General features: G+C 47.5%; 7 protein-coding genes across 7 annotated transcripts; 2 read left to right on the top strand and 5 right to left on the bottom strand.

Moving 5' to 3' along the window:
- Positions 1-633: 633 nt before the first annotated feature.
- On the bottom strand, positions 634-2,043 carry PENARI_c006G01360 (VOC family protein; the record flags this gene model as incomplete). The annotated part of the gene is made up of 1 exon (XM_022630150.1): positions 634-2,043. One exon carries the CDS (start codon positions 2,041-2,043, stop codon positions 634-636), a length of 1,410 nt encoding a protein of 469 aa, XP_022489505.1.
- A 2,358-nt stretch (positions 2,044-4,401) lies between these two features.
- On the top strand, positions 4,402-7,113 carry PENARI_c006G02207 (fungal specific transcription factor domain-containing protein; the record flags this gene model as incomplete). Its single annotated transcript, XM_022630196.1, has 10 exons — positions 4,402-4,411; positions 4,464-4,580; positions 4,639-5,016; positions 5,109-5,545; positions 5,623-5,741; positions 5,801-5,821; positions 5,870-6,219; positions 6,285-6,456; positions 6,504-6,697; positions 6,947-7,113. The coding sequence occupies 10 exons, from the start codon at positions 4,402-4,404 to the stop codon at positions 7,111-7,113; spliced, it is 1,965 nt and encodes a 654-aa protein (XP_022489854.1).
- Positions 7,114-7,228: 115 nt separating this feature from the next.
- Positions 7,229-8,215, bottom strand: PENARI_c006G06478 (acyl-CoA thioesterase; the record flags this gene model as incomplete). Its single annotated transcript, XM_022630396.1, has 2 exons — positions 7,229-8,083; positions 8,141-8,215. The coding sequence occupies 2 exons, from the start codon at positions 8,213-8,215 to the stop codon at positions 7,229-7,231; spliced, it is 930 nt and encodes a 309-aa protein (XP_022489895.1).
- Positions 8,216-10,241: 2,026 nt separating this feature from the next.
- Positions 10,242-12,089, bottom strand: PENARI_c006G02618 (MFS transporter; the record flags this gene model as incomplete). The annotated part of the gene is made up of 6 exons (XM_022630216.1): positions 10,242-10,402; positions 10,470-10,539; positions 10,617-10,653; positions 10,720-11,248; positions 11,302-11,804; positions 11,857-12,089. 6 exons carry the CDS (start codon positions 12,087-12,089, stop codon positions 10,242-10,244), a joined length of 1,533 nt encoding a protein of 510 aa, XP_022489775.1.
- A 583-nt stretch (positions 12,090-12,672) lies between these two features.
- On the top strand, positions 12,673-13,630 carry PENARI_c006G09419 (class I SAM-dependent methyltransferase; the record flags this gene model as incomplete). The annotated part of the gene is made up of 4 exons (XM_022630536.1): positions 12,673-12,737; positions 12,795-12,837; positions 12,890-13,247; positions 13,305-13,630. 4 exons carry the CDS (start codon positions 12,673-12,675, stop codon positions 13,628-13,630), a joined length of 792 nt encoding a protein of 263 aa, XP_022489510.1.
- An 832-nt stretch (positions 13,631-14,462) lies between these two features.
- Positions 14,463-15,741, bottom strand: PENARI_c006G02644 (Zn(II)2Cys6 transcription factor domain-containing protein; the record flags this gene model as incomplete). The annotated part of the gene is made up of 2 exons (XM_022630217.1): positions 14,463-15,457; positions 15,537-15,741. 2 exons carry the CDS (start codon positions 15,739-15,741, stop codon positions 14,463-14,465), a joined length of 1,200 nt encoding a protein of 399 aa, XP_022489520.1.
- Positions 15,742-17,393: 1,652 nt separating this feature from the next.
- Positions 17,394-18,782, bottom strand: PENARI_c006G08239 (uncharacterized protein; the record flags this gene model as incomplete). The annotated part of the gene is made up of 1 exon (XM_022630480.1): positions 17,394-18,782. The coding sequence occupies one exon, from the start codon at positions 18,780-18,782 to the stop codon at positions 17,394-17,396; it is 1,389 nt and encodes a 462-aa protein (XP_022489742.1).
- Positions 18,783-20,171: the final 1,389 nt, after the last annotated feature.

Below are 20,171 nucleotides of genomic sequence, written 5' to 3'. Positions count from 1 at the left end.
AGCTTAATACACGTATACTAACTAGGCCAAAAAGACCACTATGTCAGCCTGACGGCTGACATACCTAGGACCGATATATATCCTACTCAGTACGCACAATTGTACGCGTGCGCACTCTAGATCCCACGCCGTGACAGTTGAATCTTATCTTCTATAAAAAGCACTCACTAAAGCAAAAACGTTTAGAAAGTAAGGTGATATAGACCTACTCTTCGGTTTACGATAGGGGGTCTAAAAAGCGGTCTACATAATGGTCTAAAAAACGGTCTATCTAATGGTGTTAAAACTTTTGCTGTGTCACTGTACTAAAAAAAACACAGTGAAATACACATACTAAGCCTTCCCTAATTAGGCTTAGACAGGTGGAGAGGGGGTCCGAATATCAACAAGAGGGGGTCCTTTTAACATTGCCCTATTTATACCATGCTTTTCATTCAGAACAATCATACATAATACACTAGGTCATAGTCGAAATGACGGGGTTAACGTGTCAATGTTCAACACAATAATTGCAATAGTATGCCGTTAACCAATAACATTATATAGTTGATTCCAACGAATATTAACAAAAGCACGCATTACTATTTCCAAAGCAGCAGCAGAAATTTGATGCAGATATGACGGTGCTCCAGGCTATAATAAAATAGCCCCCAGCTGTAGTTTCTGCCGACAACCCTCCAATGATTCTTGTTGCATCTCGGCATAGAGGTGGAACTCATCTGCCACACATGTCCCAAGGAATTGCTGAAAGCCATCAAGGTCTGGATCGGCGCTCCTTATAAGATCCTTTGACTGAGAGACACTGCCAAGATTGGAATTAAAGATACCGCCCGCAGATAGTGGTAGGAAATCTTCGTATGTAAGAGGCTTATAATTTAGAATTCCGTTGCTGAGAAGATCCTGAAGTGAAAGTTCAGCCTCTGACATGCCTTGTTGAGCCAGCTGGTCACCCAGTGGTGTCACCTGATAGGAGAAATATGCCAGCTTCAAATCGTGGAGCTTTGAGAGGCTGTCAGGAAACTCTTCAAAGTGATCTTCCAATAACTTGTCATAATCACTTCCCTTCAATCCTCTCTTCACAAAGTCTACATTGACTCGGTCCAGAATTTGGTCATATAACTGCCGCCCTTCCCGGGTCAGAGCATAGCCTCTTTGCTCCACTTCACCAAACCTTGCTGTATGTGAGCTTTTCACGTAGGACCCCGATATATCCCGGAAATAGACAGTCTCTTCAAGTGCCTTGAAGCTTGTCTGCCGCAGAAGTATTGGACATGTGCGTTTCGGCGGTCCTTCGATGCGTTCTTTGGCAGGCATCCCATGGTCAAACATCAACTGCTGAACAAGATCGATATCAATGGTTCGAGGTGTTAAGTGGTTGATATGTGAACTGGGAAAAGAGACAATGTCGGCGATAAGAGGATGCTCAGCTTTCAGCCGGTCGTATTCGTCAAGTGTGACAGTCGCTTTTGAGTGCCACCGGAATGTCTCGAGACCATTTGTGATAAACTCCGTACACTGCTCCGGCGTCATGTATCCTTGAGACTCTGCAATATCCAAAAGACCCATTAGCCTTGGAGTGAAAATGTTCCTCTGCTCCAGTGCTTTCTGGGCCAGCGCCCGGGTGTTCTCTGTCAACAGTTCCATTCGCAAAACCGTCGTGAACACGCGGAATGGGTTCTTATCGAGGGATTCTTGGGTTTTCGGGCGGAATGCAGTGGCGTGCATAGGGAACCCGGCAAGGCTGAGATCATAGTAGCCCACGGGATGCATACCCATCACAGCAAACATCCGACGGATTGTGGCGAGCTCATGCGCCGTTCCTAACCGAATAGCGCCATGTCTCTCAACACGATGCCGTGAGGGCAGAACATCATCTGGATTGATGATTTTGGAACTGCCGTTCGTCTGGCTGTCTTGGATTGCTTTCGCGTCTGCTTCCCAGACTACGTCGATGAGGTCTCCGTATAGGGGAACTTCGCTCTTATACATTTCTGAAAGAGCGTGACAGAAGCGCGCGCGCATATCGTTCTGGTTCCAGTCCATGGTGGGCATTCGTGTAGGATGTATAAATCAAAAAAGTATGATATGAACTGAGAGGTTGGTGTATAGGAGACTTGTATTTGGGGGGGGNGGGGTGAAAAGTGATGTGGTAGAAAGAAGAAAAAAAGATTCAAATGAAGATCAGACTTGTCTTACATGCCGTGTCTTATATATGTACACTGCCATTCTCTTACACATCGGGTGGTATCGAACCTGTTTGCCATCCCCGTGCTTATCCGCTATCTAACATCTTGGAGATAAGGGATCGGCTCCGGGGTGATCTACACGACATAATTTAGCTAGGAACTAGGAACCATCTTAGATCCGATTCGAGGAGAGTGAGTCATAGATTCCTTTTTTGCAATCCATACGTTCTCTATAGCATAATATTAATGCCAAAGAAATAACAAGTCGTGAACGAGGGTCACTTGCTTATGGGTATAGTTTCCGAACAAACCAATGGGATGAGGTCCTCGGACCGCTTCATCGCCGAGAAACGCCGTATCCCCGAGGTAGATAGACATAGAGTAAGTGATTCCGGTGCAGTTGGCATAATTATCAGTTCAAAGCTGTAGGCCAAGCTAATAGGTGGTGATTTAATAAAAGAGTATCTAGTTGTTTTTTAACTTGATAAGCTGATCGGATGTTGCAAAGATTCAACTTTGTACTGGTCCTAAATATCTTAGTGTTAGTACAGTATATCGCATATCTAACCAGTAATAATTGATTAAAATCTCTCGAATTACCATAACATCTAGAAGTGCTAGGGTCGGTGTGATGTCACCCGCCTTTTCAGGGATTCGTCTACTCTTAAAGGCAGTGGCTTCACCAGGATGGACAAACTTTTATCCTTACGATGTCGAGATGGATGCCAGCTTTGGTGTGGCTTTGGTTACGCTAAACAGGTCTCTGCGTGCCGTTACCCTCGGGATCCGCCGTCTTTTTTTGTTCTTTAATATACCGTAGAGTAGTTCTCTAGGGACTACCGCTCATACGTTAGTAAAGACGCACGGCGTATACTATTACTACGCGCCCTTGTGGGGACGATATAGACTTATCGTTATAACAATAAGGCTCTTAGTGATCTTTCAGACAAGCCTGTCCCTAAACTAGGACATGCTGATTGACATCCCATTCTCGTTACGTACATTCATCCGGTGTAGCCCATCAATAGTCGAAGATCGATAGTGTCAGCTTGTTTAAAAGCCTAAATTAACAGGAATTTACCAAAGAACTGCCTGGGTTGCCTCTAAGCCGGTGCTGTCGGATAGATTATATACGGTTTCGGATGAAGAACATTAGCCTTAGTTGTGCTTGCCATCTTTAACCGAGCAGCCGTTATCCCCTTTATTTCGGGTAATTTTGTCTATTTTGCCCAATGCTTCGGTCTTTTTGAAGTTGAATGACGGTTGCCAGGGTCGTTCCGTTGCAGTTCCGCTGCAGTTCCGTTGCATATCCGTCGGAATGTGTTTGGCTTCCGTCGGAAGCAACATCGGGTACATTAACAACATTCAGTTCTGTCGCCTCAACATCTATCTTGACTAACATTTTCTTCTTGAGACATATAAGCCATCCGAAGATAACTGTAGCTGCATTAAGAAACCTAATCCTGTGATAGACAGTTTGGGCAGATATAGCATCCCTATCTGGATCGCGAGTAGCCACAAAGCCCGACATATGGATGTCCCGGAATTAATAGACATAATCTCCAAGAAAAATATATATGGATGAAGAACATATAGAAGGCCCAAAGATTTCCCCAGACCCCGCATGATACCCCAGATGAGATCATGAAGAAGATATCTGAAGTTGAGTGGGGATTGGCTCGGCAAAACGAACGACTTAGTGCTGCCTTCCGATGGGGTCAACCTTTCTCGAACATCACAGCACGGTAATTTCGTTCAGTCCGAATACATAGGGCAGTATAGTTTTTATAGCGATGATGGATGCGTCCGAGATGAAAACAAAACGGGCTTCACGTCGTCGTATACCGCGTGCGTCCCGCGCATGCGAAACATGTCGCACTCGGAAAACCAAGGTGGGCCTCATCAGCTGGATTCTTTTTGCTCTTGTTTTGAGTATTATCCTGATGGAGATATAGTGTGATCAAGCACAACCCTGCTCTTATTGCGCATGTATGCTCCTAGCCCCGTGACGTCAATGGAGGCCACGTTAACTCTGAATCACAGATCACTCGTTTGACTGTGTATTTCGAGAATCTGGAGGTCGTGGGACCCCCAGCGTATCGAGTCAGAGAAAACGGGCTGCTCGTGAGGTTCAGCAAAGGTTGGAATGCTCACCTTCGCCATTTTCGAGCGTTCTGACTGAATAAAGCCAAAACAGTGTCAGTCGGCCATCACCATGGCCTGGTGTACAACAAAATGGGACGCCTCAGAGTTTGCCTGAAACTACAAAAGATACAGGGCCAGTCAACTCGTCACAGAACTGGTCTCCGGGCCTGCGAGAAGATTGCTCGCCCGGTGTCAACATCGCACCCGAAACACCGAGTGTGTCGATTGCACAGGATAACTGTTGCCACAGTGAGTATTGTGCTTTCCGACACTGAATAGTCCGAAGCTTACTCGTATTGAGTCCCAGTTTCCGAGGTAGGCGATGCAGCGTCGAGGGATGGTTTGAGCGGAGTCAATCTGCATACCAACGGGACCGAGTTTTATGGCAACTCTTCCAACTTAGCGTTCCTTGGGAACCTATACGCAAGAGCTCGAAAACAAGCAAGCAGCAGAGGTCAGAATCGATTTCATCAGGGCACTTCGCAGCCAGCTCAGGTTTCGCCTGTCAACCAGCGTGATCAGCCTTTCTCTCCAGAGACGAGCCAAGATATCGGTTGCAGGAAATCGGGCAAGTCACAACTCTCAATTGTAAACTTGCTCTACAATGCAGATTACCCTGGCCACCCTTTGCCTCAATCTCACAGCGGAGGAGAAATTGCGGCGCAGACAGCTCCCTCTGTTCAAGGTAAATCGAGAAACAGATTCAGGCCTGCGAACAATGGTAAAGCTCCTGTTAAATTCTTAAAACTATGAGCCAGTTCCTAATTAGAAGTACAGACCGCGATAAAAACCTTGAATCCGTGTTTCCGCGGCTAACGCAGAATGCACAAATGGAAATTGAGAAAATCTTCATTGGCAGCTACTTCACCAACAAGCACTACATCCACCCGATACTTTCCAAGGGCTCATTCATGAGACGCTGTGAAGGTGAAGCATGGCCAGATTCAAGACGTGCAGGCCTCTTCAAAGGTGTCACCGCATTTTCTAGACTCTACTTAGCAGTTGTTGCCTTGGGGGCGATCAATGCCAGTCCAAACGAGACTTCTTTACTAGGCCACTTCTGCCGGCAGACAAACGATCAAACAAGTGGCCGGACAGGACATGTGTTCTCTGCTCTTGATTTCGCCAAGTTTTATTTTGGGCTCGCGAGACAGACCATGGGTGATTTGTTTGAGAGTTCCTGCTTGGAAACGGCTCAGGCTCTTCTGCTTTTGGTGGGTTCCTAGCAATCTGGTCTAAGAAACAAGCTGACCTCCACTTGAAGAGTGTATTTCGTCAAAATTCGTTACAGCCTCATAGCTGTTACATGTACAGTGGAATGGCCGTTCGCACAGCAGCAGCTATTGGACTTGGATCGAGTCTGTCTTCGCTGCCTCCTAGTGCTCGACGGGAGGCTCGACGTACATGGTGGTGTGTTAAAAGAAATTTCCCGATATTAGTGATCATATCTAACGTTAATTGAACTATAGGTGCATCTATTCCCATGAAATGTAAGCATTTTAAGCCAGGGTTGTCGCGATCATGCTAACATACTCCAGAGAAATGTGTTGCTCCTCAGGACGTCTAGACAGCATGAAAGCGCTGCATTATTACCAGGCCTCCATTCCCAAGCTCAAGTCCGATGTTGGTGACCTTGATCCCGACGCTGAAGATAACGACATCGCGATGATTCCAGTAATGGTGGCCTTGGGCCAAATCAACACGGAAGCATCCCACCAATTATACCACTCCACGCAGCGATCAATGAGCGAGAAATCCCGTCTAGCAATGGCCCTGGATCAACGACTTCTTCAATGGAAAGCAAACATGCCTGCTTTTTTGGATTTAGATGCTCGTGCATTGAATGATCCTGAATGGGCATTCAAACAAAAATTGGTTTTGAGATTGAGTGAGTTAACCGAAGTCCCAGATCGTAGATTCCAAGCTGTAAACTGATGATGATTGGTCCATAAGGATACTACAATACTCGAATCCTCATTCACAAACCATTCCTCGTAGCAGCAACAGCGAGTACAGATACCGAACACGATCTTTCCATCCATCTACATACATGTCTCACAGCCGCACGTAATAGTATCAGGATGCAGTACGAGTCATTCATGCACAGGATCTACATCCGCACCTGGTACGTCATTATCTCCAATTATCCTGAAAACAACTAATGATTAACAGGTGGTACAACACAACATACGCACTTTATGGTTCAATGATTCTCCTCCATGTCATCCTATCAAACCACCCAGGCCTCCCAGACGAGGAGCTCCTCGAGGACGTCGAGAAATCCCTCGAGATTTTTTCCTCCATGGAAGATATCATTGTCGCGCGTCGCTGTGCTGAGATGCTTCGGGAAGTGCTCGAGGTAGCGCGTACGTGTCTCACGCGGAGGCGGGCAGTTCCTTGCTCCGGGCAGCACAATGCCCAAAATCAGACCCAGGCTGAATTACCTACTCTTGATACAGTTTGCAAAGCGAGAAGATCATCATCAATACAGCAACACACCAGTGCAAACCCAGTGGCTAGTGTATCGCCCCAATTTTCAGGAATTGCATCTCTGCCTACATCGGGATTTCCTCTCGATGCGCCCTCGTCGATCATGGGACACCAACCTGTCACAGACCATGAGTTAAATTCCGATGATGAGGACTTCTTCTTTTCCTTGTTCAGCAGTGAGACACAACAGCAGCCCGATCGCACTCGAACTGAGATGTTGGCGAACCTGGTAAACCCGAGTATATTGGAGGACTTTGCTTTCGGTGGTGGGAATGACTTTTCTTCCTTCTAATCTATCATGTTCCACCCGCTTGATTCAATCAATATTTTCTCAATTCTTTCATGTGTATAGACTTTATCCACCTCGTAACAAGAACCACTCCAGCTCTATAAATCAAACATCAAATCTAGAACTTCGAAAAAGCAACATCCTCATTCAAATCAAAAGGAACCCCTTCATCCAATGAGTTGATACTCTGGGCAATTTCAAGTCCCCTCAACCGTCTTTCCTCAATAGCCTTCGCAATGACCATTTGCTGATCAATGGCATTCACCCTCGGCTCAGAGCCATCACCAGCACCAGCATCATCAACAGGCTTACCCACAGTACGCGAGCCAAAAGAAGCGCCCTCCTCAATAGCAGGAACAAGTCCACAATCACTCAAAACCTCAGCCGGTGGAATCGTCTTCCTCCCATTCTTAAAAACCATTTTCCCCATAACAACCGCCAAAACAGCGTCCTTCCCATCCCCATCACTCTCACTCTCACCAGAGTTCCCCTTCTCCAAATCCCCATTTCCATCCCTAACTTCTTTCTTCACCTTCAATCCCTTCCCCTGATCCGAAAAGGCTCTCGGTCTAAAAACACCCTCCTTCACAAAATGCGAGACAACAAAACACCACTTCTGATCCCAACCAACAATCCTAGTAACGATATCATACCTCTGGCCGGGTTTAATAGACCTCCGAAATGAACACTCCACACCACCAAGAACAGGAAGAAGAGCAAGAAGGCCACTCTGCCCATTCGACCATTTATGCAATCCCACTCGCAGGATCGAGGAGAGGTGGTAGACGCGCGCGGCGTCGAAGTCCGTCAGATATGTTGCGTTTGATTTGTGACCTAGGAAGTCGAGTTCGCCTAATGGTGTACTGCTTTTCCAAATTGTAGGTTGGAAGATCGTTAGGGTTTTGAGGGTTGATGGCGGGATTGGGGTTTTATTTAGGCGCCAGCGGAAGAGCATTGAATAGAAGACTCGGGCCTGGCGATGTGGAGGGTTAATATTTGGCTCTTTGGGAGGGGGAGATTGCGTACGTACATGCCAGACTAGTGGGAAGACCTTAATGCTCAAAATAAAGCATATAGTATTCCATAATGCCGGAAAAGGCCACATGAGTATAGCGCGTATCCTTGCGATTGGGTCATGAAGGGTTTTGCGTTCCATTTTTGTGGGCGCTGTGTTTTAGTATACTCTTGCTGATATATTGAGGATCTTGATCTGTTTCTATATTCTCATGGGATTAAAGCTGAGGGGTTACTTTTATAGCCTTGGCATCACCATCGTTGATGGAGTCGGCGTTTCCGGTTAACGTGCATATCATGTACACCCTCATTCCAAATTCCGAAGACGGTGACCTCATAAGAGGGGTACAAAAATCATCGATATCTACAATAATGTATCGTCAGTGGGAGATGGTATTGTCCGGTACAGTATAGAATAGGGGAAGTGCGTGATGGGTGGGGCTGTACAGTGTGAAGAATGGTCGATCATCGCCAGATTGTTTTGAAGCAAGGATGGAAACATCATTGGCTTGATATTCTGACGCAGGAAACTAGAATTGGAACGAAGGTGTTTGAGGGTTGTTTATCTCGACTTGTGCTTTATAGGTTGAATTTTATCTATTGTTCAAATTAGTTATTCGAAAGTATGTTGATGACTTCACATAACCCTCAAAGATACCCCAACCTCGCGAGGATAGTGAGTGCCATCCCGTATTTCTTGACGTAGTAAGAATAACACATCGAATCAGTCACAACAAATGATCATATCGGAATATACAGGCACGTCCGAAGGTCAGAAAATGTTACACGGTGATACCCACACCATACTTCGGCGTCTGGCTAAGGTTGCACAACATGTCCAATGAGAAAGGGAGGGCTGCTATGTCATCACAGTGATTATTTTGTTATAATGTACAACTGTACCTGATCTTTTGATACTATACTGCTAGTCATAACTCTACAAATCATCCTCAGAATTATCCGCCAAGTGTGATGTTAACTTTGTTTCAAGTTAACCTTATATTAGATCCGGTATTTTTGGACGAGTCTAGTCCGTGGCTGCTAGTAGTCCGGCTCGTTGTGCTAAGCTTCCTGCCTTATGGGGCGGGGCGTTTTGGTATTTCCGCTTGGGGTAGATTTGACTGTGCTTGAGTTTGCGCAATCAGTTGGCGAAGACAAACTGCAGGCGAGCATATGAAGTCAGTACGGGTCTTCTTCCTGTTGGCCATTTTCGGTGCATATCAGCGCTGGCGAATTACTTTGGTCACAACCGATGCTGGTTTCTCCCGAGAACTTACGATGGTTGTACAAGGACGAGTCCCTCTTTCGCCCCTGTGTTAATTGCATATCCGATCCTACAATCTGCGTCAATGCCCCAGGCCCTCGAACCAGCGGCTAGTAAGCTTCACAGGAGGAATTCCGGTATGATTTCATTGCTTCCACAAGTTTCAGATGACGGGGCCGTGGTCTTTGCATCGCAACGCAAGGATGTGAAATTTTTGGATATGACATGGATCAACAACTACATTGTCGTACTGATTACGCCAATTGGTATTTCTAATCTTGGGTGGAAGTATTATCTAATTTATGCGGTCTTAAACGCTATCTTTGTCCCCGTGGTTTATGTGGAGACAGCAGGACTCTCCCTTGAGGAATTGATAAAATGTTCGAGTCAGAATACACGGAACGGAGGCCAGAAAACGAACTCATTTCCGAGGAGCAGCCTGAGAAGGAACATTTTGAGCAAGTTGCACATTTTTAGATACTGAGTTTTTGGTTTGCTTGGTTTCGTGCCAGCTTTCAATGCTTTATCCCTCGCAGAACACTCTCGTTCTCTTTCGCATTATGGCGCTCCCTCCGACAAGCATGGCACGGACAAGCTCGGAGAGAGTTGGTACTACAGCAACGAATAAAATGATTGGATTCCCAAGCAGAAATGGGATCCCGAATTCAACGACAAGTACTAAAATATTTTTACAATATTTGACTTTCAAGAATACATGTTATTTTGTCTGGTCACAGTCAGGCTGCCCGCCCAAATCTGTGCGCAGAAATGTGCTAATCAACGAAAGCTAAGAGTGGATGAAGTTAGTGGCGGACTTTAGCCATCATGCATATACTTGCTCAGCCAGAATCAACTACTTCTTAGCGAAGCGGCTTTTGCCTCTAATAAGCTTGCCATAGCGGAAAAAGAGGAACGGAAACGGTATCATGCCAACAGTGAGAAACGCCAACAATGATGACGCCCATTGGTATCCTAACCCTTCAAACATGTGTTCGCCGAAAAGCGGGAATACGGCTGCGGTTTCAGATTAGTTTTATGCTGAAATCAAATTCATGGCATTTTACTGCCTCCATATACGTACCGGCAAAAATGCATCGGATGAAGCCATTTGCGGCCATGGCGCTCGCTGCGTACGTTGGATAAGCGTCAACCTGATGCAAGTTCTGTCAGTTGTGCCTTTCAAGAGACAATTTTAATAAAAAAAAGGGTAGAGGTCCAGAAAACTTACAAGAAAACCGAAAATAGAGGTAAACAGCAGCAATGCCCTAGTTTGGTGTCACCACGTCAGCTTTTGAACCTTTTCCTCTTGCACTATGAGAGCTTGTACTTACCCAAATCCAAATATGGTAGAGCCTATGATAGGAGCAATCCAGTGCACCCAGGGGAATGTTGTCCATCCAAACATGAACATGCCAACAGGCACAATCAGAGAGCCTACCATAGCAGCAGGAAGCCGGAACTCGGGCTCGCTAGCACCTTGGATACCAGTCTCTTGTTCTTTCTTTTGCACAAGATGGTTTCGTGCATTGTTCCAAACCGGATTCATGAAAATAGCTAGGATCATGCCAATACCAATTCCTAGGAAGGATAGACCGACTTGCCACAAGTTGAAACCATGATTGTTGACAAAGACCAGCGGGAAAGCGTCGAAAAATAAGTAAAGAATACCATGCAAGAGTGCTGCAAAAATGCAGAGGCAGAAACACATGGGTTCAAGGAAGAGAAGCTGGAATGGTCGGAGTAAGGAGTTGCCAATTGCGTGGGCAACAGACCGGTGCGCTCTTTCTATAGGAGCAAACCATGATTCGTTGTTTGTCTCTTTTCGAAGCTTTCTCGCCTTGTCTCGTAATAGAACCGGATCTAGCACATGTCAGTTTGGAACAGGACTTGAAGAATTCCGGCCATCAACTTACGAAATGTCTCAGGAACAAGGAAGATGATTGCCAGCCACAAAGCAAAAGACCAAATGATTAAAACGTAGTACGTCCATCTCCAATCGAGATAAGAACAGATCAAACCGCCAATCAGGGGACCCAGACTGGGTCCGATAAAAGGCGACACTGAGAAGATAGAAATCGGGTGTTGTAGTTGCGCCCTGTCGAAGAGATCGTGAATGGTGCCTCCAGCCACGGCGAGGAAAGCGCTGCCAGCGAAGCCGTCGAGGAAACGGAAAACGAGAATCACCCCAATGTTCTTGGCGACGGCCTGTGGTATAATGAAAATAACATAGATCGTCCATGAAATGACGTAAATGGGTCGCCGACCGTAAAACTCGCTGAGGGGGCCAAGAGCCATAGGACCGAAACTGATACCGAGAACGAAAAGGGAAAGACCAAGAATAGACACTATTCTTGAGTTGCCCAGCTCTGCTTCCATCTGTTGGTATGTCGCGGTGTAGATGGAACTAGCGCATGTCCTGAATATGTTGTGTTAGCTTGGGTCAGTTGCTTTGATCGTGCGTAACTTACATGCACAGACTGACAAAACAAATAACAAGAGTGATGCGCCATTTTTTCAAGGTGCTGTAGCTACGAGGGCATAGAGGATCCGCCTCACCACCCTCCCAGCCGACCTCGTAACTGTCTTTTTCCGTGCTCGGTGGGCTCTGGGCTTTTTGGTCTGCTCGTGCCATATCCGGAGTCGCGGTCTTGCTTGTGTCGTCTAGCGACTGGATTTCGCTGTCTTCGCTTTGCTCTTTCATGATTTCACGAGATCAGTTTGCTCGATCGATTTTGGCTAGTATGGAAGTAGCTACTACAGCGCTGGGAAGATGCCACGACGAGAATCGTGCAACGCCGGATGAATCGTTCATTTTATTTTTGACCTAAACAAAGAAATTGAGCGAAATGAGCCGAGACGCCCCTATTTGCATGCATTCGGAGGGTTGACAAAGCACTTGAGGGCTGGAATCGGGCTGGCTAACTGACTAGACCTGGAGCGGGTTTCGCGATAATCGGCATCTGGAACCCTCTCCTACTGGCGTGACAAATGGAATTATTTCTGTGAGTATCTGCCGTTGCAATTAACTCAAGACCGTAAGCAGGATCCAGGTCCGGACTCCGAACAGCCCTTTCTAGACCAACTTAGGCTCCACCAAACCCTCCGTCCGCATGCCTAGTGGCCAGCCGGCTTGAAACGGATCGCCCATGCTCAACAGCAATTATACTACACTACGTCGCCGCCATATAGCCATACTCTGAAGGTGGTTTCGCCCAAGTTCTGCAAGAATACACAAACAGCCTTCATTCATTCATTCATTACCTTTTGGTCAAAATCAACCCACAATGGCTACCACGACTATGGAACGCGGCTATCACAACACATCATCGTCATATGTCCTTCCCAATGAGTGCGACTTTTCAGAACCCAGGCTGAATTGAACCCTTCGCTAACATATGATATGTAGCGCCATTGAGCAGGATCGACTCGATGCGCAAGCCGATGCCATTGTGCCCATGATTGGTGGTACTCCGTTTTTGGCGTACAACCGTCATCTCACAGACGCCTCCCAAAGCAGTCGATATTGGCTGCGGAACTGGTATTGCAACCATTCATCTGGCTGCTATGCTCCCCAGCGCAAACGTGGTCGGCGTTGACATTACTCCTGTTCCCGCACCTGCACTTGCTGCTGCCTCGCCCAATCTGCAATGGGAGACTGGTAATATTCTAGATGTGGACATGGAGAAGCAGACGGACAGCCTCAGCCGTGGTGCATTGGCACCAAACTCTATTGGCTACTTCTTTGGACGCATGTTGTTCCTGGGTATCAACGACTGGCACAAGTACCTCCAGGTTGCCAGCCTCATGCTTCAGGACCAAGGCATCATTGAGCATCAGGACCTAGATTGGAAGTTCTATCGTGTCGGCACAGACGAATACCTCAGCTATAACTAGAACTGGTACGCCCGGCTCATAGAAGCCGTCGAGAAGGCCGGTCTATCCGAAATTTCTGGATCCAATGCGGCCTGTCTCATGGAGACGGCTGGTCTGAAAGTTATTGAAGCTCGGAAGTTTGAGTTTTCGTTTGTCCCGTCGGGCAAGTCTCCCAACAGTCAAGCAATGGGTCGATACATGCAAGCGAAGCTGATGTTAAACTATCCAGAGCTGATGGGAAAACTACTAGGGTTGCTGGACATTGCCCACGACGAAGTGGAACAGCTCATCCGCGATGCTTTAAGAGACCTGTCATCTGAGGAAAGAATTCATCAGAAATACACTGTCACTATTGCAAAGAAAGCATGAAGCAGGTTCAATTGTCTTGTTCAAGGTTTAATCTGGATCAGGAAAGTAGTAGTGCATGCTGAGCTTTCTTCTGGATAGAAAGGACATCCAGTCGACGCCAATATTTATCATTGGTTATGTGTATTTTCTCATACGGTTTATATAAGGACATACATAGAACACTCCGATCCATGGATGTTGGAATTCACCAACGCAAAGTCAGAAGACTCCAGTCAGATACTCCTAGAGCAACGGAGAAAGGCAATACTATTAGATGAAATACAGAACTGTTATTTTCCTGCTCATCAGCCTATACTGTCACAGGAGAAGATGACATCAACTCAAGAGATAATGTTGCAATATTGCGAGAATACTAAGAGAAAGAGGAAATACAGATGTGCAGGCGCGTGGACGCGTGGACGTCTTAAGTGCTATTACCCTCCGGCCTACTACCCTGCCACTCCGGACAGTCCCGTCAAATGAACACTTTGTGATGCCGGCTACTTTTCGGGCTGGCTGATAAATGGCACAGCATTCAAATGAATGGCCAGTTTTCACGTTATATTACTTAGTACCTGCTTTGGTCATGAAACCAGTAGTATTCTATGCATATTTTATTTGCCAATTCTCATCATTCTAAACCTGCTTGTTACAAAATCATGAGTCATTCATCCATTGCAGAAATATCTGGACGTGTGCGTGCGCTCAGTAAGGCAGAAACGGGAGCAAGGCCGAGGTTCGTCTTGCATCAAAGGCTGGCTCGCAAAGTGAAAAATAATACTTACCGAAACAAGTATACGTCAAGTTATGGACAATTTGAAGATATCGCGTTCGTAGAATCGTTACTGTACACTCACCTTGTTTTCTTGGCGGCGCTCTCATTTACGTATTGGAAAATGCCATCTTCTCGTCGCCGCAACTCCCGCTGGGCCATTGTTGTTAGAATTTCAATGCTGTCGCCGCGGCCCGTCTCCCCGGCACCGCCCCCGGTACGGTTCGATGCCGGACTGTCGTCGACGGTGTCCAGGTCCATGGAGCAGCGTGGGGCTGCCGTGTGCTTTACGAACTGCCGGAGCGACTCGCGGAGATTCTGGGCCGTCTGGGAGACGAGCTGCAGGTGGATTTCGGCGGCCGACTTTCTCGATACCTGCAGCCGGATGCCTCCAATGTTGATTTGCGGGGCTTCTTCGGGTGACGCAGCCCGCTGCTGTCGCTGCTGCTGCAGCATCGCGGTGGGACTACCTGTGTCTCGCAGCTCGTGTCGCAGCTTCGCCATGGAAAATTCATAGGCCTCGAGAAGATAGCTGTAGCAGCCCAGTATGAGCAGAGACGTCATGCCGTGGCACTTGGCAATCGGCATCGGCGGGTAGCATGGCCCATTCTCCTTGAGGCGCTGAAGTATCCCGGTCATCTCGGCGCTAAGCCTGTAGATGACCCCCATGTCGTCGGTCATGCTGAAGGACACGGCGAGCGACTCAGACAAGGCGATGAGCTCGGTGTGTGTGACTACGAGCCGGCTGTGCAGGCTCTCGCTCTTGATCGAAGCGGCGGCAGAAGGCGCCTCGCTGCTAGAATGGGTGTCATGGTGTGTGCCGCTGCTGGAGCGGTGGGGGCTGTCGGCCCCCAAGGACGAGAACAAGTCGGTGGCAGCATTTGAGCTTGCGGTTGGTGTCGTAAGCGTACCACTGTGTATCGCCTCACCGATGGGCAAATAAGACTGTCCGTAGTCTTCTAGCAAGGGCGGGTGGTCCCACAAGTAGGCGGCAGTGTTCTCGTCGGAGTGGAGGTTGCTGAAGAGGTCTATGCTACAAGCGGTAGACGGAGGCAGGGTGATGAATGGTTCGTCAGCTGTGTCATGTCTGTGAGCTTTCCATGTCAAGTATATGTGATGCAAGGGCAAGGAAGAAGAGCAAGGTTCGCGACATACTGCTCATGGCTAGGGTTTGGCGTTGGCTGGGCGAGCTTGACTGGCCTGTCCCGCGACCGAGCGGACGGCCAGCGTGGCCGCGCGGACTGTAGTTGCAGACTGCGCTTGACCGTACGCACTTCTGGCACTGGTTGGACGAGGCATCCTTGGTGCACCGCGTTTTGGCGGCGTAGCAACGATCGCAGGTGGATCGAATAAGGTTCATGCTAGCGTTTCTGGTGGTATCGCTTCAACGCTGGTAGAAAAGCGAGTCGACCATGAAAAGCGGGCGTCTTCCGGTTGCGACTGGTTGCGACGCAAGGCTGTGCAGGTAGGAGGTACAAAAAGAATACGAAATGGAACAAGCTGCCTTGCCTGGTCTGACTCGAGGAACCGGTTAGTATTGGCGCTTGGTCAAGGAGTCAAAGAAAAGGAACAAGAGAAAATGAATGTCAAAGTACAGTAGGAGCAACGAGCAAACATTCATTCTCTACGCTGGCGACGAGAATTGGACAGCGGCCTACTCCGTACAGGGGCCAAAACGGTAGCCTGGTTTGTAGCGTATGGAGTGACTACGGTGCTACATGAGTGCAGAATTTTACAAAACTACTTTTAGTTGATTTTTTATTTTTAGGTTAAAAATCGCCTAAACCCTAAAAGTAGTTCTTTGTCACGCTGGCAGCGTCGGTGGTTCTATATCCACCGAAGAAGCGTGCTAGTCATCTGCTTCGCGTCTCCTTCCAGGGGTATAGTGTGGCCCGCTCTTGGCGGAATTTGGGGCAATCAGAGGTCGTAGACGGGATTTCCACACTGACATGTGAACTAATTGTTATGAAGTATAGCGATGATCTAAGTGGATAATTTGAGGCGTTGCTGGAGATCTCCTAGAATTCGATTTTCGGCCCGTACCCAAAACCACGCTAATCTGTAATTGGATAAATCTGTACGGAGTAATTGCCCTCTGCTTTCACCTGGGCACCCCTGGGACGACGATTGGATTACGTTGCTATACTATATACCTGACGAAACAAAGATAGAGTTTTACCTTGTACTCCATGCCATGGCATCCCGTTCTTAATCCTTGCATAGAAAAATGGGGCTTGCTGTTAGGTAATTTAGAGTGACTCATGAGACAAAGAAACCCAATCAATACATTCTATACAGGGTTTCATTTTGGATTAACCTAATACGGCCCGGGGGGTTAGCGTGGTTGCGGGTACGGGCCGAGAATCGAATGAATGGTGAGCGTCCTAGGGGTAATCTATTTCCGAATTTTACTATAGTGTATAAACGAATTAATCAGATTTATTATACACAGCGGGAAATCATTGTGATTATATAACCGGGCATAATCATGGTGTCGAGACACGAGAGAGAGTCAATAAAATGCATGCCCTGCGATCTACCAGTCCTACCTACTACCTAGGTAGGAGATAGCGTCGTCGATCAGTTGGCAGATATAGGTGTGGACAACAGAAAGAAGAGGTGATGCATAAACGGGCAGAAAAAAATTGGACGTATCATGTTCCAAGGTTGATATTGTCTCAGAAATCTCACTGCAAAAAGAATAAAACCAATTAATTCTTTATCTTCTAAATGAACGTGGTCAAAGAAGTAACCTTGGAATTAGACCTGGCTGTGACCCGCGGGTCACCCGAAGGGAAAGCCAAGACTTGCCAGACATTATCCTGTCTATATATGATTGAAAAAAGTTGTTTGTATATATCTTTCTAAGGTACACCGATATATCCCAACGGTGCCGTCAGCTTTTCATATCATCGCATTCTATTCCGAGTTCGATATGTATGGTGAAAATACTGCAGCTTAGTGGTATCTCCACAAGACATGTACATGTAGTAAACCACCCAACAAAACCAGTTATCCGTCAAGAACAACTAGCCCCAACCGTCCGGCAACCGTACTCATATCCACGCCCCGGAAAATCTGCGTATCATCGGGACATACCTCCAAGTAAGGGTCCGGATCCCCGGACGCATCGAAGTCCGCCATGTAGAAGTAAACCCCGGCCTCGGAGATAAACTTGGCGCGATCGAGCGCAACTGTGAACAGACGAAATGGCGTGCTGGCCGTCGCTTTTGCTGAGGTGAAATATTTGTCGGGTCGTTGGGGGGTGAAGCGATGTGCGGTAGGGGGTTGTTCGTCGCCTGCGGAAAAGGTGTGCAGGGCCCCGATAAGGAAGGGATTTTCTTGGTCCCCTTCTTGGGTTTGGTGGGATAGAACTTCGGCTTGGGCGGGGCGGATGGCCGACCAGGAAGGGGAGTTTGGGATGTAGAATTTGAGATCGAGGGTTTTATTGGCCGGGAGGTAGGAGACAACTGCCGCTGTGAAGAGGCGCGCTGTGCTTTCCAGGAGGGAGGGCCCTGCTGTGTCACGGATAGAGGCGAGAAAAAGCGCATGGACAACGTATTGAATATCAGGGACGCTTCCCTTGGGAGTATTGGTGACCGTTACGATGTCGTCATCGTGAGAAATCTGGAATGCCGGATTAAGAGAGAAGCCGCCGACTGAAGCTTCTTGGCCTAACTGGTCGCGAATCTGCTCTTCTGGCGGCGGATTCGAGTTAGGAGGCTCGCCCTCATCCACATCCAAGGCGTATTGTAGGCTAGGACGACCGGTGTTCAGGAAGATATCAAGCATAAGGATCTGGCCGATGTTAAACTGCTTCGTGATACGCTCGGTGGCCAATTCAAATGCCTCTTGTGCGAGATCGTCGTATTCGGATATACGCTGCGCCTCGTCAACATCACTGCGCGTGCTAGAAAACGAGCGGTTGAAGTAGAGCAAGTCTGGGCCTTCGCCCGCCTCAGCAAGCCTATCCTCATCCTGGCCTAGTCGATAGCTGTGAGATCGAATTAGGATACAAAACCCACCGAGCGTGCCATCGCTACGACGGGGAAATTTCGGAATCAGCGGGGGTGGATTCTCGACCCCTGACCGGTGTAGCTGCTTGCGGTGGGCGATTTCCCGGCGGTTATGCTCAATACAGGCGAAGGCGTCGGGCGGGCAGTATGAATAAATCTCGAACAAAGGCTTGAGCTCTTCATCAATGAAGCTCTGCATCAGGTATTCCCGGAGCTGTTCGTGGTCGTCATCCAGGGGAACAAGGCTGTAGACCTGGAAGGGAATTAAGTGTACGTCATCTGGAGGGAAGTCTGGCTCGACGAACTGCTCCAGCACCACGCGGTGACCAAGATGGTCAGTGTAGGTGCGCACTTGCTGCCAGTCATCTTCATCCGAGTCAGACATGGTGACTTGGGTGTTTGGGAGTATTTGAAGAGTCAAAAAGAGTTAAAGAAGTGAATGAGGGGAACGATAGACGGGGCGGGTACCCGTGGGTAGACCCAAATACCCAAAGTTAATATAATGCGTAAGTTACATAAAAATGATTAGTCACGGTTCGTAATATTTGTAAATTATCGGCGTCACATGTTCGCAGGGTGATACAAAAAATACTGGTTGTTGACATATATATATATGTATATATATACCCATCCATCTATCTAATGCACGTTTGCATGATTTACGCATATTGTCCTAGTGGCTCGAGACTGAATATAGCCAACTCGTATATAGAGGCGGACGATCGAGAATCAAATAGTCGGTGATATCTCACTCTACAGAAGTGTGGAAACACTTCAACTAGGTGGCGGAACTGCCGGCTTAAAGTTATCTGCCGGGCTTACTCGACATTACTTGACCACCCGCAACATAAGTCGCACGGAACAAGCGCAATAGGTAAACATTCAAGGTCTACTTCGTGCCGTAAAGGCAAGAGACGAGCCTCACACCAAGTACTTATCTCTGATTCGATGCAAAGAGCCCATAGAGATGTATCGCTCCGCTCGAACAAATACACTAAGTTTGAAGTTGGAGAGTTTATATTGAAGACAATCACTCATCTACAACTTCCTTTCAAAATTGTGAAAGACCCCACTTTCTAAGGCCTGCTTAATCCGATCCACTCCGACCCTCAAAATTGAAGATCCAGTCCGCAAAAACACTCCGCCGGCGTTTACGTGACGCGGTGACTACCTAGCAGGACTCGCAGTTGGACGACTTGCCCAGGGATGTCAAAGTATCGCTTGTTCTGGATTGTTGGATGAGTCCGTTTCAGCAAGCGTTTATGGCTATCACCATTCATTTTATCGACAAAGAGTGGAACTACAGAGAGATGCTGCTTGGCTTCGAGCCTTTGCATGGCCCTCGCACGGGTGTGAACCTATACGACGTGCTTCTTTAGTTGCTCAGCGAACGCCAACTCTTAAAAGGAATTTTTAGGTAACCAATAATGGGACCCTGATTAGGGCGTTGCAAGACACCCTTATTTCTTCTGGTGGCATCAACTCTCGAGATTCCATTATTCGCGTTCCCTGTATGGCGCATGATATTCAGCTTTTTTTAAAGCAGCTTCTCGGGCATGTTAGAGCGGCTCCGAAGAACCAAGAGATCGCAAATTTCTCAGATTCATAAGTTAGTTATTTGAGGGACTCAGCAGACGATGGTGACGTGGGTCACACCCTAACAAAGGAGAAGTCCCATATTACCCAGTTGATAACAAGGAATGGGGCTAATATTACGACATCATTTATATTCGTTCATTTGCGGTCTTTATCAACGCCAGTCCCAGCGGCGTGA

The sequence above is a fragment of the Penicillium arizonense genome, assembly GCF_001773325.1.
Source record: "Penicillium arizonense strain CBS 141311 chromosome Unknown PENARI_contig006, whole genome shotgun sequence".
Taxonomy (NCBI): domain Eukaryota; kingdom Fungi; phylum Ascomycota; class Eurotiomycetes; order Eurotiales; family Aspergillaceae; genus Penicillium; species Penicillium arizonense.
The sequence above is the reverse complement of the archived record's forward strand: the minus strand, read 5'-3'. Positions and strand labels throughout refer to the sequence as shown.